Genomic DNA, 17860 nt, shown 5'->3' on the forward strand with positions numbered 1-17860 from the left:
GCCACAAAAAACAATCCAACAGGCTATTTTTACTCTGACAGCTGCATCCTCTTGTATTGGGCACAGAAGGAAGTCTCAAGCAACCTTGGTTAGAGCCTGTGCAAGGCAAACTCTCAAGGAGAGAGATAGAGAAAGATAGAGATAAAGTGAGATTAGAGATAGAGATAGAGATAGATACAGAGATAGAGATGAATGTGGACTATCAAGGAGGCGGGAGGTCTCTCACTGGGGTCAGCAGGGCCTTGAGATGACTGGTGGAAACCATTCAACCACAATGCCACTGCAATGCAAGAGCAGCAGCAGGAGAGACTTCCATCAGAAAAGTTTAAAAAAACATTTCAAAAAATCAAATGCCTAAAACTGAAATGTTTTCTTTGTTAGCTATGAGATTTATTTTGTCTTTAGGGCATTGATGCAGGGTGTCCTATAACGCAGTTTAAATTAGCAATCATTTACAGTGTATTTGGAACTGCCTTCTGTTTGGGTACTCTGTGGCAATGTATTTCATTAAATAGGTACATTAAAGTCACACTGGTCCCACTGCTAGGCTCTGACTGCTTACTCTAAAGGCCAGTGCACTTGGAAATGATCTCTAAGACTCTGCTTAGGAAAAGGTTCCAGGACCAGGAGGCTCAAGCCAAGGTCTGGGCTTGAGATGCCTTACCCCATGATTACACAATGTCAGGAAAGTTGCAACCATGAAAATGATAAAGGGATGATCCAATGGCAGCTTTCCCACATGTCCTCTCCTTTCTCTGGAAGGTGGCTGTGTTTCTTGCTGAAAAAGACTTACAAATTACCTCCCTTTAGTTGGGGAAAAATCTGAGAAGCAAATAAGCATGTCCACACATTCGCCCTCAAAGGAAGGAGGCTGTAACTCAGACTGAGATGCATGTACTTCCTCTCCTTCTCCCTGTGCTGTAAGCAGCTCTGGTGTGGCTAGCCTGACCTGTCACCATGCATGCCCTTTGTTTTCTGAAGATGTCCCACTCAATAATGAATACTGAGATTTAATATCCATACTAGTTGTGGTGATAGCTGAAAGGGGAAAATAATTTCTCAATTCATATTTGGGGATCAACACCAAACTCTGCCCCAGCACACATGCAAAGGTCTCCAGAACATCCCAAGAGTCAGCCATAGAGGGGGAAAAGCACTGCAAAGAGCAGTGTGGGTACGACCTGGTGCCCAAATGATGACACTAGCTAGATGCTATTGCTTCACTCTCAGGCTTTTCAAATCAGGCTGGACCACTTCCCCTGCAGGTGTGACAGGCACAGATCCACCTGCAGTGCCTACTAGCAATGAATTATTATGAGCACCTGAAAATGGCAAATTTGCTTAAACCAGACTTCAGTAAACCAGGCTACATGTAAGTTATTACTTTTCTTATGGCTAAAAACAGTGATGGCCATTAACTGATAGAGCCATTAACTCTGCTTTGGATCTTAACCAACCACTTGGAACTTCTCAAATATCTGATTGCACACTGAAAGACCCTTCACCCAAGGAGTCTGCCACCAATTCTGCTCTCTTGGGCTAGACATCCTTGGGCATGCCACCACCCCCAGGACACTCAGGGTTCCTGCTGCTCTGTAATCACATACTATGCTGCCCTGATTTGGAACCAGAAACACATTGCCCTCCATAGGTTATTTTCTCTAAGCTGTTCTTCCCTTTTAAACTCCTTGGAAAAACTGCACCCCTATGAAAGCTTTCCAGATACGCTCCAATGAAACTTACTCTGCCCCACCTAGTGTCCACAGCACCTAACATGGCCACACATGAGAGCCTTCTTCTTAAGGATTAATGGCCAAAGAACTGCAGAATATCTGCCCCAGAGCTCTTGTTCTCCACACCCTCTGTACCCTGGAGCGCCACAGCAGAAAACCTCAAGGACCACACTCAACCAGATGAGATGACTAGAACCCATGAAGGGGTGTGGCCTTAGGAATAATAGTCAAGGTATATTCACCTCACAATACATGGTGACTAATGGGATCATGTGTTTACACACTTTAAATGATATACCACCACTTAAAGCCAGATGCTTCCACCCTCCCAGGATTCTGTTTATCTGCTAGCCTCCCAGTTGTGCTTTTTAGCATTTTCTGGCATGATTTTATTCAAGCCCAATGGTTTAGCTGATGATGTGGAAATCTTCATCTTCAGCCTAAATCTCTCCTGAGCACTGTACATGCATTTCTATCTAACTGGGAATATCACATGAGCATCTCACCCAGAACTGAGCTTGGTCCATTTTCAACTCCATCTCTGCCTTCTGGAGTTCCCATATCCATTGGTGGTGTGGCTGTCCTTTCAGACCCTCAAGCTGTAACCTTAGGCACCCTGAACTTCTCTGCTGCTTCACTCCCCATGTCTAACCAGTAAACAATTCCTATTCATTCCAATCGAGAAATATCTTCCTATATTTTGAAGCTGTTTTATGTTTCTTTTCTTTTGCTTTCAATTCTATTTATCTGATAAAACTATTGCTATGCCACATTTCTTTTGGATGATGTATGCTGAAGACTCTTTTTCTATCCTTTAATTTTCAACCTTGCTGTGTCCCTTTGTGGAAATGACTTCTACAAAAAAATCCTACTCCCCAGTACCCTAGTACTCACTTCTCATCACTCCTGACCAGGATTACTATAAGAGCTTCCTATTAGCTTCCTTGGTATCAATTTCCCTCACTCCATCTCCTTCCCTAATCAAAATCCTGGAAAATAAATCTGAATATGTCACCTGATTTTGGTCAAAATTTTTTGCTAAGTCTCTGCTTCACACAAGATAAAGATGAGTCTTAACTCGACAAATAAAACCCTTCCTAATCTGCTATGACCCTGTGTTTTTTCCAGCCTGACACCTGAACACCTGCTCCACTGAGCCCTTCACGAGTCCCAGAACATACCTTGACTCTGCATGTTCAGTGCCCTTGCATGTTTGCTTTCTTACTCAGATGCCTACCCCCATTCCAACTGTTCCTTCTTATAATTAACTACCTAGCAAATCTTTGTAATTCTTTAGGATGACACGAAAGTGTCAACTCCTTGGCAAAGCCTGACTGCCTGGCAGGGTTAGTCATTTTCTCCTGGGTGCCCCAGGGATCCCTACCTCTGTTATGTATTTGCAACTCTGCACTGTTGTATTTCTGTGCCTATCCCTTCTTAATGCTGGGCCCCATCTTACTTCTTTTTGTAGTTTACCCCCAATCCCAGATACAAGGTAGTTACTCAATGAACATTTGTTGAATCTGAAGGAATAGCTTACAATTTAGCTGAAAGAAGAACTGAAGATGGCACCATCTTCACCCCACCAGGATGACTACCTTCATTCTATAAGTAGTTGTCGTCTGCACATCTCCAATGGGTTTGGGCTTATTCCTCCCCTCCTAGCCAGCCTGGAAGGGCTCTTCCCACTGAGACACAGCTCTCCACTGTACCAAACCATACTAGTCATACAAGGCTGCCTCAACACTCCTCTTTACCAACCTCCCCAGCTTATGGGCATGAGGATGTTGTATGAGCAGACAGAGTCTCTACCATACCATCCACACTGTGAACTTCAGCATTTCCTGGTAATCTAGGTGCTGCTGTGTCCATGTATATCATCACTCTAGCTGCAGCACAGAGAGAAGACCATGTGCTGCATGCTGCTCCTGAGACCTCGGTTTGGAGACCCTGGAAAGTCCTGCCACTGGCATATTCTGTTGAGGACTGGGATGGATATAAACAAGGCAAGCCCATCCTGGGAACACAGTACTTGGCACACAATGTGGTTGGTGCTTGACCACACAGAGGCCACCAGGAAAGGTGGGACAAGAGTGGGGCGAAGCAGGAAAACACTCTAGAAACTGGGAACAAGACTTAAAGAAAAGGTCTGGGAAGTATTTGAGGAACTCTTCAGTTATGTGGGGACTGGGAATTGTGAAAGAGAGGGCACACAACTGAAGTATAGGGAGCCCTGGAAAGCCAGGCAACAGGAAGGTAAACACAGATCTTTCATATAGACAAAAACAGCAATTCCTCTCTAGAATCAAGAAAGTCCTAGAAGATCTGGCTTTAGAACCCATTTGGTAAACACAGATCTTTCATATAGAAGGTAAACACAGATCTTTCATATAGACAAAAACAGCAATTCCTCTCTAGAATCAAGAAAGTCCTAGAAGATCTGGCTTTAGAACCCATTTGCAAGTGCGTTTGCTACAGAAAGGTCAGCAGCCAGATGGAGCTGTGTTCTATGCACTTGACTGCCCACACACAAGGAACTCAGATGCAGCTTGATTCGAGAAACAGCAATTACTAGACAGTTTTCGATACCTACCATAATCATTTCTATTTGAGTCATTTCTATTTAAGTCTGAGGTTGGCTTCAAACAAATTTACCTCAACACATAAAAGCTGCTGCAAGCCTTTGGTATAGTAGGTACCACTGATTTGGGGGCAGCATCAAAGAGAATTTCCTAGAGAGGTGAAAACAACTGAGGTTCACTGGAAACAACTGTCAATCTGAAAACCATTCCAGGTCAAACAATGACTTGTTTGCAAAAGTCCTGTACCTCATTAGTGATTTGATAGTATGGTGCTTTTTGTGATGCTAGTAAAGTAATTGAAATCATCCACATTGGAAAGGATGGCCAATTCAAACAGGAAATCTTGCCCAATGCTTCAAACTCCATAACTGGGAGAACTATGAATCCTCAAAAAGTAACAAACTCATTTAACTGAAATAATCAAATAGAAGTAGACAGAAATAGGGTGAAGTATACAGTAGAAGTTTATTTAAATGTATACATTTAAAATCTGTCCTGGGTTGTCTTCTCCTTTTAAAGATTGAGATGACTGAAATGAATGCTTTGTACCTCCTGACCAGGAACAGGAATGTAGCTTGTCTGATGTCACACATTCACATATGAATCCATGGGGACCATTGTTACCAAACACAGAACCTATTCCAGCCAAGCCTTTACACCTGAGTGCAACCTACCTATCATTACGACGACATCAAGAGTATGTCCACCTTCCTGCTTATCTTCCTGCCCCACCTTCCTTCATTCAGAGAGATACAGTGAAGATATTCCCATTATATAAAGTAAATAACTATAAAGAAAAAAGTGAAACTCATCCTTCCCATTGTCTTCTCCTATCCTACTTCTTTTTATCTTTCTTAGAGTTTGATATGGTCCTTTAAAACCCTTATGTGTGCATTTACACATTTTTATATGTAGAGCAGAAATATATAATTGATACTTTTACTTACATGGGATCATATTATAGATATTATTCTACAACTCCTTTTGGTTAACGATCTTTTTCTGTACACACATATAAAACTTCTTTTTGAATTGCAGCAGGGCATTTCTTAATATGGATATACCACGCCTGACCAGTCCCTTCTGTGTGGAAGTCACAGCATGTGGCTTTGAGCAACTATCCTTCTTGTGCCAGGAGGAATGTGGCCTACAGCTCCCATGACTTGAAGGTCCTGGACAGGATGGACCCGTGGATTCTGAGGGCTGAGGACTGATGTGGTCAGCAGGTAGAAAGGTGCAGCTGGGGGTGAGGTCCTGCAGTCTGAGTGGCCACCAGAGGAGGATCACAGGCAACGAGGCTCTCCCTCATGAGCTAGGACGTGTGCCCCTGTGCCTTGAATGTTCTTTCAGCTCTTCCTGATCTGGTATAACCTCCCTGAAATCTGACAGAACATTTCAACCAACTCTGCCCCTACCTTGAACATGCTGTCTTGTCTGTGTCAAATCTTTCAAATTATTATTCACTGGCTGTGTCTTTCATGTATTGTCCTCCTTGCACAACCAAGCTTCTAATGAAAACCAAAGGTAGCTGAAGGGCTCTCAAGAGATCAATCAGAAAGTCACAGAAATTTCAAAGGAGACTCTTGGCTACAATAATTTAGCAAGAAATAATCCTGAATTATGGGCCACAACAGCTCCATAAAACAGGGCATCTATACCTGCCAATGCTTACAAGTGAGGAACTGCACAAACATCCCACATAAATGAAGCTGCATTGACTTAACCAGACCCTCTGGCTTCACAGATTACTTGTGATTAACAAATCATTCTTGGCACAGCTCTTGTTTCAACCCTCACTCCTACACCAATGAGCCACAAATCACCAAAGGCATGATTTCTCACTTTGGAATGGAGTTGAAAAATGCATGTGGCTCTTACTCTCAACAAGCATCTGAAGAGGGAACACTGTGTAGCAGACCAGGCTGAATGCTGCAGGAGAACACCAAAATCCCAAGTGTGGCACCTGCTGCCAGCAGGCCTGGGCAGGGGCAGTGAAGATACAGATCATCAAAAAGAGGTTAAGGAAGCCACTTGATATACTAAAGAGCTATCACAGAGCACACACAATTCACAAGCCAGCAAAGAGTGCAAAGCCCTGATGTTGAAGGGCACTGGGAGTGTCCTCAGAAGAAGGAAAGCTGGGCTGAGCTTTGTGGGGAGGGTAGTACCTGGGTGAGCAAGAAAGGATGAGAGAAAAAAAGTGTATAAAAACGTAGTTTCTTATACTTCAAATGCCACTTAAAAGCTTATTTCTGGTTTGCTTTACATTTGAGAGGCCAAAAAAACTTTAGAGGGAGAGAAATGGGGTTGGTCACCAGACAGACATGTAGCAGGGGAACGAGGTCCTTCCAGAAGCCCTTCAGTCTCTCAGTACCACTGTCTAAACAGACTGAACATCTTACCTTGGTAAGTTTCCTCATAAATAAATGGGAAAATGAAAACAGCAGAACAGACAAATAGATAACAATAAATGTCAGAACCCGGAGAACTGGCCAACCTCAAACAAAACTATCAAAATTAAATTTTCAACCTGCACACCTCAAAAAAGAATGCCTTTAGTGTTAAAGGAAACATAAAACAAAATCACCAGGAATAAATGCCTGCCCATGCAAACATCTTATTCTTTAAAAATGATAATAAAAAAAGCTGCCACTTAAGTGGTTCAGAATATCAAAGTCACAACTTAAGATAGACTGTCCAAGCTGAATTCAAGCTCACAAACGTATTTGGTGTACATATAATGATCTGTCTCATTTTTTTCTACTTAATCCTAAAATATATATTATTTAAAAATGAAAATTCTTTAAGTTTTTAGCCCAGCAAATACTTTTTAAAGCATTTTTGTTAATAGTGAAAAATAGTTTTGTTTTTTGCAGGTGTTCTGGTTAAATACCCAGAATGAAAAATGAAACAAACTCTGAAATTTTTCACATTAGAAAGACAGAGTTCTGTTTCTTTTTTCAAGGGAAGAGAGAAACCTTTCATTACTCAATATTACTTCCTCAGCACTAAACAATATGAGGTTTCTGACTTGAAAAAGCACCATCTTTGTTACAGGAGTTTTTACCCCTCTCAAATCTGTAGCAATTAATATGTGCTAAAGACACAGCTCACAAATAAGAAAACACTTTCAACCAAATGCAAGCAACTTCCCCATCTAGTCCTAAACACAGAAACACATGAAGGGTTTCCCCCACTGATATGCTATAATTATAGGCCTGGGCTTAATTCCTACTGAAATTATGTATGTGGCTATGACTTTTCCTTCTTGGCTCTGCCGCCTGCTAGCAGGTGATTTGAGCAGCCTGTCAGGCCTAATTATGCTGTGAAGGCACCAGACAATGCCATGTGCCTTGATGGGCTCACAGAGTTCTGGGAGTATTGAGTGAGAGTGGTGTTGTGAACTTGTGGAGCCAGAGCCCCACAAGAAGTCATGTCTTGTCACTGTCTACTAGCCTCTCCCAGCTGGAATGCCAGGGAGCAGATTTCCCAAATTTCTAGTTCTTTCCAAAAACCTATCAAATGCCTGGTTACTGCAAATACCTTCAGCGTTACATGGCAGAAGTGGGACCTTGTTCTCAGAGTTTCCACAATCTCTGTTCCCACCTGATTCCTAGCACCAGGGAACTGCCCTGAGACAGAGCTCTTTCTTTACTGACTGTAATTACTATTAATACTTACAAAATAACATAATGCCATTTTGTTTATACACTAAGGGCTTTGCCAGGGCAGATATTGAGATTTACTTCTGTTATCTCTAGCACCTACCCTGCGGCCTGGCATGTAGTAGGAGCTCAAGAAATAAAAATAAATCATTAACTCCCTGTCTTCAAAGGGAAGAAATGTCTGGACAAGAGACTCAACAGTGTGAGGAAGGCATTTGAGGCAATTAAGAACCCCCCCCAAAAAAATGCTAATAAAAAGCTGAGAAGAATAAAACTCTGTGTTGGTGATGGTCTGGGGAAACGTGCACTTTCATACACTGATATGGCAATATCTACTAATACTGCTAGCAAAGTCAGGGGCATCAGTCATGCTACTAGAGCAGGGGTCCCTAACCTTCGGGCTGTGGACCAGTACCAGTCTGGGCCTGTTAGGAACCGGACTGTACAGTACTTCAGTGTACTGTACTTGAATCATCCTGACACCAGTACCCTCTACCCTCTGGTCCGTGGAAAAATTTTCTTCCACAAAACCAGTGCTTGGTGCCAAAACAGTTGGGGATTGCTCTATTAGAGGACCAAGGCAGTGAGGCACTCTGAGAAATACCTCTGGCCTGAGAGAGAAGATTCAGGTTTCTATAAAGCCACGCACCAGCTACTGGGTTGAGAACAAGCTTCTTCATGTCTCTGAACTTCACCTTCCTCGTGCACACAGCGATAGAGTCAAATAGGTAATCTCTTGGACCTTGTTCAGCTGACATGAAAATGGAGTCAGAGCTCTTCAGAATCTGATATGTCAGCTTAGGGCTGACTCCAGTGAGTATGAAGGTCCCCAAGTTTCTACCAATTTTATAAGAGTCTTCATTCTGGAAGATCTACGCCTCAAATATTCTTTAAAAGAGAGAATGATTGAGGCCTCTTTCCCTTAGGTGACCACCTCACTTCCTGGTTCAGAGGATAAAGTAATCTCGCCTCATTCATCAAAGGAGCATTAAAGACAAGCTGGCTGTACTCCATAACCAGAGGCAAGGCCCAGCCACTCCAGAGGCCCCAAAACAGTGTCTTTCATAGTCTTCTGCCCGTCAGGTTGCTGCAAAAAGTGTAAGAACCTGCTAATGCCATGTTGTAAAAACCCCTCCAAAAATTACCCAAATAATGGAAAATCAGATGTAATCTAACTAAAATCAGCCAAGTTCATTAAAGTTTTTCCTAAATAAAATCAATAAATGTATAGTAACTAAAGATGTCTCCAGAACATTCATAAGGACTTTCACGGTGGTTGCATTTAATAGTATCGTTATTGGCCAGATGTTACAACATTGTCCCCAAGATGATGTAAAAGGCACAATGTGCAACCTTCCATTCTGCCTCTTCTACCTACACCAGGATGTCACAAAAATTCATCCTCAGGCAGCCTCAGCTGGTAACAAGATCAGGCTTGGCCATCTCCTTGACTCTAGTCCTCTAAGCTTACCAAGTGTACAAGCATTCCTCTAAAGAAGCATTCAACCAGGAGACTTACCCTAGACTCCAAGAGGCAGCAGGCCCCTTTCCAGGGTCGTCCTTAATCTGCATCCCCATGACCAAATTTAGCAGAATATAGTTCCATAGATAAACTGCTCAGGAAGAGCAGTTCCATGCTCAGAAAGACTGGTAAATGTGTTTTTAAGGCAGAACTTGAGAACTTTAATTTTGTCAACAAAACCGTGAATCTTCCAGAGGGGTATTAAATTCTATAAACTTATTTATTATTTGCAAAGCATCATATTCTAGGCCTACTGTTTGAAAGCCTATCCTTTGAGAATCCTTACTGAGCCCCTGACCTATGACCTCTGTTTTAGAGACCACACTGAACAATATGACTGCCTGCTCTCACTCAGCTTTCATCACAATAAGAGCAGACCTAAAGATTCTAAAATCCCTTGCTAAGTGATGTTAAGCACCCAGTGTTTTAAAACTCATTCAGATGTTTGTTGAAAATGATCCAAAGAAGTACCTACATAGCAAGGGTAGGTACATAGCTAGTTTCATGACACCAGCACTCACAGAACTCCTGCATGGAAGTGACAGGACTGAAAGCTTTCAATTTTAGATATAACTCCCTCCCTTTTCCAGCCCAGCCCCAGACTAGGACCACCCAGAGTAATAGGGGTCATAAGGGCTCATACATGGTTTTGAAGCTCTTAGAAAATGAAGCAGGTCCCAGCACTTTTCTCCCTCATTCTTTATCCTTCCAGCCTTTATTAGGGCCCCTCACCAGGTTGGGGAGCAGCCTTGCATACAATCTGCCCTCTCACCTTTATCCCTGCTCTCATTTTGCTCTAAGCATCGAGGCCAGCATAACATGGAGCTGCTGAAGAATAAAATCCACCTGTTATTTCCCTGCTTATTCCAAACCTCCTGACTTACAACCCTTACTTACCACTGGCTGGGGGAGACCATGGCTTCTGGAAGTGATTTTGAAATTGAAGACAGAAGTCTGCCTACATGCACAAGACAGGCTAAACCAAGGTCTGAAACATCTGGCCCATGCCTGGTGAGTCTCCTCTATTCCAATAACTTAATGTGAGCATGTCAGTTCAAACACTCTGATGCATCAGTTTGCCACCACTGTTAGAGATGCTATTGTTTTAATTGTTATAAGAATGTATTCATAAGTTACTAGTGAAGTTAAAGATGAATATAATAAGAGGGGTGATATTAAATTGTACTATGCTATAAGATAGTGGTTTAACCCTTAATAAATATGAAATCACTGGAAAGTACCTTTATCAAGTTGAGGTACAAAAGCACCGGAAGACTACAATAGGATGTCAAATAACAGCCATCCCCGTGAAGAAAAGGTAGAGTTTCTCTTTCTTATATGAAGGCATAATTTGTCCTTATAGACTAAGCTATAGAGGGAATAAAAGAAATATGTAGTATAATACTGATGGAACACAGTTTGTCCAAAGCTCCGAGGGTTTTACACAAACAGTGGTCTCTATGCTGCATTACACTGTTTTACTTTCTAGCTCTTTGTTTCCTGGTGTGTAAAACGAGGAGGTTAGGCAGTTAAGGACAGGAGCTAAGAGCTTCTTGAAGATCTTGTATTTGGAGAGGAGTTACACTATGATCAAATTGAAGGGCAGTATGATCAAATTAAATGAAAACATGCTCCACTAAATGCAATATGACATTGGGAGGCAGGCTTGGAAGGTGAGAGCAGGAAAGCCATCTACATCATTTATTAAAATAAAAGAAACGTCAAGCCTCATGTTATGATTTAAGAGGGAATCAATCATGACCATTTTATGTTTAACTTATCATTGTGGGCACAGCTTGGCTATGTTTTAAATATAAAATGTCATTCATAGATGAAAAATGGAGTAGCTATGTTCAAAAATGTTGTTATATGCCAAAAATGATGTGCTATTATTATTGCTGTGATTTTCAATAAAAGCTTGTTGCAGCACAAATTATAGCACTTTAACAAAAAGCCATGAGCTAAAACACCAGAAGGAAGTACAAGCTCACAGATCTGGAGAAATGAACTGAGCTTTACTTACCACTTATGGCTCTCTGGTGCTATTAACATCTAATAGAATCACTTATCATTCCATGTCTTCATTTGTTTTATACTAACTGCAATCTGGCAGCTCTAATGGCTAAGGAAAACAGATAGATTTAAAATAAAAGTATATTATCTATTCTTGTATAATATGAGTTTAAATGAAAACAGCGTGAACTAGGATTATTTCTTTCAGAACAAGTCATTGAATTCTCTCTAACACCCCACCCTAAAATAGAAAAACTCAATATGCATTACAAGCACGCCTGCACTGTTTTGTCAAAAACAATGGTCTCTGCTCTGTCAAGGCTAGGGGACAGATTTTGCTCGTGGCCAACAGCTGAAGCCATCCATTACAGTAATAGTGAAGATGTTTTTGAAATTAGTGTAGAGGCAGATATACCCTGTTTTCTTGAAAATCAAAAACACAACAGCTTTTACACTGATAGTCTCTGGACCAGAAAAGCCTTGGAAAATCTCCAGTGACAATTTATTCCCCATTGTCTTTCAAATGTAAATGGTATATAACTGAGCTTAAATGAAAAAAAAAATCAGGAAATGAGCAACCTGGATTCTTTTGTATTCTAAAACTGGACATAATTTCAAAAATATTTTTTTTATTTATTTTTAGAGAGAGGGGAAGTGAGGGAGAAAGAAAGGGAGAGAAACATCAATGTGAAAGAGATACATCAATCTGTTGCCTCTCACATGTCCCCAACTTGGGGAGCAGGCCCGCAACCCAGGCATGTGCCCTGACTGGGAATTGAACCAGCAACATTTAGGTTCGAAGGCTGGTCAATCTGCTGAGCCACACCAGCCACAGCTAAAGCTGGAAATCACTTAGAAAGGAATGAAATGGGTTTAAAATGTCCTTAAAATCCAGAGGGAAATAAATGCAGCATCAGCTTATTCTTTGGCAAATAGCCAAGAAAGCCAAGCTAGCAATGCAGTAGGAATACAGTCAGAAAAACCGTATACCCTCCTGCCTTTCCACAGACAGGGCACGGACATAAGTCTGGTCTAAGCCAAAACTAATACAGCAAGCAACTACAGGGGCACACGGCATCAGAGAACACGGCTACTTTCACTATCATCCTAGGCACCCATAGTACATGGCTCTCTTACCTCTAACATTGGCCTGGCACTGTCGTGGACAGACAGAATGTGGGTCACCTTGTTCTTGCTCAACTGTTCTGCATCTCTGGCATCTGACGAAGAAGACAGACAGTTCAATATTCTCTGCAAGTGAATTATTCCTAAAGTTTAGCCAGAAAAAAATAGAAAATGATTTCCATATTTCTTTCTTAAAACTTTGTAATTGACCATACCCAGAATAATTTAGATGTAGGAAATTTAGGGCTATCTCTTTTTATATACTTTGCAGATAACTAAATTCATTTCTGATTGGCACATCTAAAATCACTACTTTGATTTTAGAGACAGAGCAGCAGTGAGCTTCCAAAGCCAGCTCTGGAGACTCTAGGACAGGATCCTCCAGATTCTGAATCTGCCTGGGATTTGAATTTTAAAGGTCAAAGGTTGCTTAAATATATTTTTCCTTTTTTTAAAAACAGTTTTATTGGGATAATTCATATGCCATAAACCTTACCCTCTTAATTCATGTAATTTAAGGGTTTTAGCACATTCAGAGTCGTTTAAACATCATCACAAGCTAACTTTAGAACATTTTCATCACCCCATAAATAAAATTTTGTAACACATTAAAATAAACAACAAAAAAGTGGTTTGGGAATAAGATTACACACTTATAGAAGACTTCTCTATACCACCGAGGAGACAACTGACTTTTGGACTCCAAAGAAAATGGCTGTTCCTGGTAAATGATGTTCCTTTCTGTTTCATGACGTTGCCATCTACGCTGACACACCGTTTAGGAGCTGCCCTTTCCCATAAGCACAGGCCCTGTCTGCCTATTTGAGAGTGCACCCAATGCTTCATCAAGGCTCCTGGATGACACTGGATATTTAAGTCTTCAAGACTATACATTATCAATGTCTCTGGATGGCTGCCTACAACCATGGGTACCACAGTAGTGAGCTACGGATGCAGCTGCAAGACTCTGGCCATGGGGCCGTCAGCTGGCTCGTGTGCATATTCATAAGCCTGGAAGTGTCACACCAGCTCTTTCTGAGCACAGAATCACAGGGGCAGAGCTCTGTCCTGTGCTGCTCAAACCTGGGTCTCTCAAGTAGAAGTAGGGCATCACTTGGAAGCATGCTGAAAATGAGACTCCCAGGCCCACTACATACTTACACATCATAACCTGCACTTTTAATAAGAATCCTAGAAGATCATGTGCACTGTATATGGGAACCCTGGACAGCCTTCAGAGAATGACCTTTGACAGTGTCCCTCCCCAACTACAGATGTTAATGCATTTCTAAGCTAGAGGAAAATATGCTGACCACTGTTATTTCAGGACATGGGATTTGGGGGGAATTTTTCACTCTAACGCATTACTATTATGCTTAGATTTTAATTTTAATTTTATTTTATTGATATGAGAGAGGGAGAGAAACATAAATTTGTTGTTCCACTTATTTATGCATTCATTGGTTGATTGTTATATGTGACCTGACTGGAGATCAAACCCGTAGCCTTTGTGTTTTGGGATGATGCTCTAACCAACCGAACTACCTAGCCAGGGCTCATATTTGTATTTGTAAACTTAAACAGCTAACCATGTTCTTTTCCTTTCTCTCTCAGCATGTCCCTTGGCCCCTGGACTCTGGTCATGTGTTTCCTTTTACCCTCCCCATCTCCAACACCCCTTGATTTAGCTGGCCTTCTGAAGAGGCAAATGTCATCTTCACACAGTGGGAGCGCTGACACAGGAACACATAACAGATCCTTCTCCTTTGCTATTAAATGTTCCCTGCCCAGCTGGGAGGAAGACCCCACTCACCACTGGGTAGATCTCACTGAGGCAATAGATGGGTTCCTCTAAGATGCTGTCCCCTTAAGGGCAAAGTGACAGCCACATGCTTCCTTAAGAAAGAAAATTAGCACTCTATACTGACACAGAAGATGGACAAGGGTCACCAGTCCCAAGATGTGGGAAATTGTAGAATGAGTATGGGAAATAAGCCAGTCAAGCAAAGTAATAATTTCCTCCAAAGCAGAATTTCCTCTCAATAAAATTTTAAAAATATATTCAAAGAAGCATTAGAAAGTAACATTACCAACAAAAATGCTCAAGAAAAACATACATTTGGCTGGAAAGAACTTCTTTGGTAATGTTTTTCCCTGCTGCACTGATCTGTGGACTCAAAAGGATGGACAAAGAGATGAGAAGAGGCAGGGAAAAGGAGAAAGAAGGTCTCTGTTTTAAAGAGATCCAACTCCCTCTACTTTGGCATTCAACCCCAAGTCATGTCTGAGCCATTCATGAAACAATTTTGCCACCCCATTTGAGAATCTGCTAAGTGATGGGCAAGAGACTGCACTCTGTTTTGAGGTTATATTGCCCACTGCAAAATTTAATGACTTTTAGAGTTACAGTTTAGTATGCATTAAAAGAACTTCTAGTTACAAACTAGCTGTTAGTAGCTTCAACCTCTAACTGGATACACTTCCAACCAGGACTGGGGCCAAAATGGGGCCTTTCCTACCTGTTTCCTTCTCTATGAAATCTTGGCTCAGACATTTATTGGCCCTGACCTTGAACAAATTTTTCTGTGCTTTACTCTTCTCACCTGTAAATTGGAAAAATGGTAAGAGTACCACTTCAAAAAATTGCTAAAAGTACTAAATGATACAAAATGCTTAGAACAGTGCTTGGCTGGCCTGCAGTTAAATATTATTGTCATCATTATTATTACCATCATGATCAGATTAAGTCCCAAGGCTGTGGTATGGGCCTCAATCTCCATGACATCTGAATGTTTCCAAATATATGCTTACTTCAAAGACATCTGATTTCCAGTTCTCACTGCACCATTTGAAGCTCAAACACTGAATTCCCAGCTTTCCTAGGCTAAGCTAACATCAGACCACCACAGATCAATATTTAGTACCTTACCATTTTAGCCTCATGTGAACAACCAGGGAACCAGCCAGTCTCACTGAACAAAAGCTCTGAGACCTCAGACATGTGCATCACGTGCTCACAGTGCCTGAACTTGTTTCCCACTTTTCTAGATTTTTGAGGACATCTTCAAAGTATGAGGGCTTCTTGTGTCCGCTGACATCCACTTTTGCACTTGCTAAGTGATGAGGAAGCAGCTAACCCCACCCTCTTGGCCTAGGGAGGAGCTGATCTTTGAGTTTCCACTCCCTCCCTTCCTTCTTTGTATCTGGATAGAGCCAGCTACCAGTCAGAAGCATCTCAAAAGAGAGGCTCTCAACAAAGATAGGAATCCAGAAGCTGGGTTTATCTTTCTAGGTGGGTTTCTTTCTAGGTGGAAAAAAACACCGGGTGTTGGGAAACTGATTCACTGTGAAGTTAAAAAGAAGAAACAGGACATTAAACAGTGACATGTAAAGGATTCCACTGGGAACTTCCGGCCAAGATGGAGGCGTAGGTGGAAACACTATGCCTCCTCGCACAACCAAAATTAAGGACAACAAAGATTTAGAAACAAAAACACAACCAGGACAGACAGAAAACTGAACTGTAAGGAAGTCCAACAACCATTCAACCAGACCAGTAAGAGGGGCGGAGTTGGCAGCCTGTGGAGAGGGGTCGTGGCAGGAAAAGGCGATGACTGCCAGACCTGGGAGCACAGGCTGCATGGGGCTAGCAGACCCCGGGCACGAGGAGGAAACGAGCAGAGTGTGTAGGGCTCACGGTTGGCAGGCCGCGGTCACACATTCGCACGCAGATGAACTAGGCAGAACTAGGCAGAGATGGGAAGCAGGATGGACTGCGGGGCCCAGGGGGCCAGCGAAGGGAGATGAAGCCTAGAAGCACTGATTGAAAAGGTGCCAGGGAGACTCCCGGCCTCACGGGGGAATTTGTTGGGGGACCCGCAGGATCCCCCAACCAGGACCAGAGGGGCTGGTTTGCTTGTGGGAAGCAGCAGAGGGGACTGAGATCCAAGAGAGACCAGAGAAGGCGCCATTGTTCCCTCTCTGACCCTGCCCCCACATACAGGGTCACAACCCAGCTACTGGGTTGCCCAGCCCTGGTGAACACCTAAGGCTCCACCCCTCATATGGAACAGGCACGCCGAGACCAAAAAATTATGGCTCAAACAGAAGAACACATCAAAGCCCCAGAGCCAATACTTCTAAGAAACCAAGAGACAGCCAACCTATCAGATGCACAGTTCAAAATACTGGTGATCAGGATGCTCACAGAACTGGTTGATTTTGGTCACAAATTAGGTGAAAAAATGAAGGCTACACTAAGTGAAATGAAGGAAGATGCACAGGAAACCAATAGAGATGGGAAGGAAACTGGGACTCAAATCAATGGAGTGGTCCAGAAGGAAGAAAGAAAGAAACAAACAGAAAGAATAAAGAAACAACAATTCACAAAAATGAGGAGAGGCTTAGGAACCTCCAGGACATCTTTAAACGTTCCAACATCCGAATTACAGTGGTACCAGAAGGGGAAGAGGAAGAACAACAAGTGGAAAAGTGATTTGAACAAATAATAAAGGAGAACTTCCCCAATCTGGCAAAGGAAATACACTTCCAGGAAATCCAGGAAGCTCAGAGAGTTCCAAAGAAGTTGGACCCAAGGAGGAACACACCAAGGCACATCATAATTACACTACCCAAGATTAAAATGAAGGAGAGAATCCTAGAAGCAGCAAGAGATAAGGGGGCAGTCGCGTAAAAAGGAGTTCCCATCAGACTGTCAGCGGATTTCTGAAAAGAGACCTTACAGGCAAGAAGGGGCTGGAAATAAGTATTCCAAGTCATGAAAGGCAAGAACCTACATCCAAGATTGCTCTATCCAGCAAAGCTTTCATTTGGAATGTAAGGGCAAATAAAGTGCTTCTCAGATAAGGTCAAGTGTTGTGGACCGCTCTGCCTGGTTTCAGGAACTGTAACTACCCGCCATGGCTAAGGATGAGTGAGTGACCTCTGGAATGTGAGCTGCAGGAGACAAAGCTTGTCTCTGGTAGCAAACTCTGCCTCAGTTTCCTCCCTGCCCCCAAAGCATGGTTGGAAGTCCATTACAGGTAAGTCTCCTCACAGCAAGGGACAACCTAAATCAGACTCGATCACTTCGGAGGCCATCATAGAAAGATTCGGGGGGCTGCAACAAAGAGCGAGCAATAGACCCTTGCCCCCCAGCTATGTGACATAGCTCGAGTCCCCAGGTCCTCTGGGAGAAGCGCTTCTTGGCTTTAATCCACT

At 42.4% G+C, this 17860-nt stretch overlaps 1 protein-coding gene across 2 annotated transcripts in view; it reads right to left on the minus strand.

The window, feature by feature from the left end:
* The window catches only part of DUSP22 (dual specificity phosphatase 22), an 85126-nt gene that overhangs the window by 45154 nt on the left and 22112 nt on the right, over positions 1-17860 (minus strand). For both annotated transcript variants that reach the window (XM_037070451.1, XM_037070450.1), the window contains exon 3: positions 12653-12735. In XM_037070451.1, the coding sequence (XP_036926346.1) occupies positions 12653-12735 (83 nt within the window). The remainder of the gene's footprint in view (positions 1-12652; positions 12736-17860) is intronic.

Source organism: Sturnira hondurensis, unplaced genomic scaffold (genome assembly GCF_014824575.4).
Source record: "Sturnira hondurensis isolate 20B ecotype Veracruz unplaced genomic scaffold, ASM1482457v3 Scaffold0001304, whole genome shotgun sequence".
NCBI lineage: Eukaryota > Metazoa > Chordata > Mammalia > Chiroptera > Phyllostomidae > Sturnira > Sturnira hondurensis.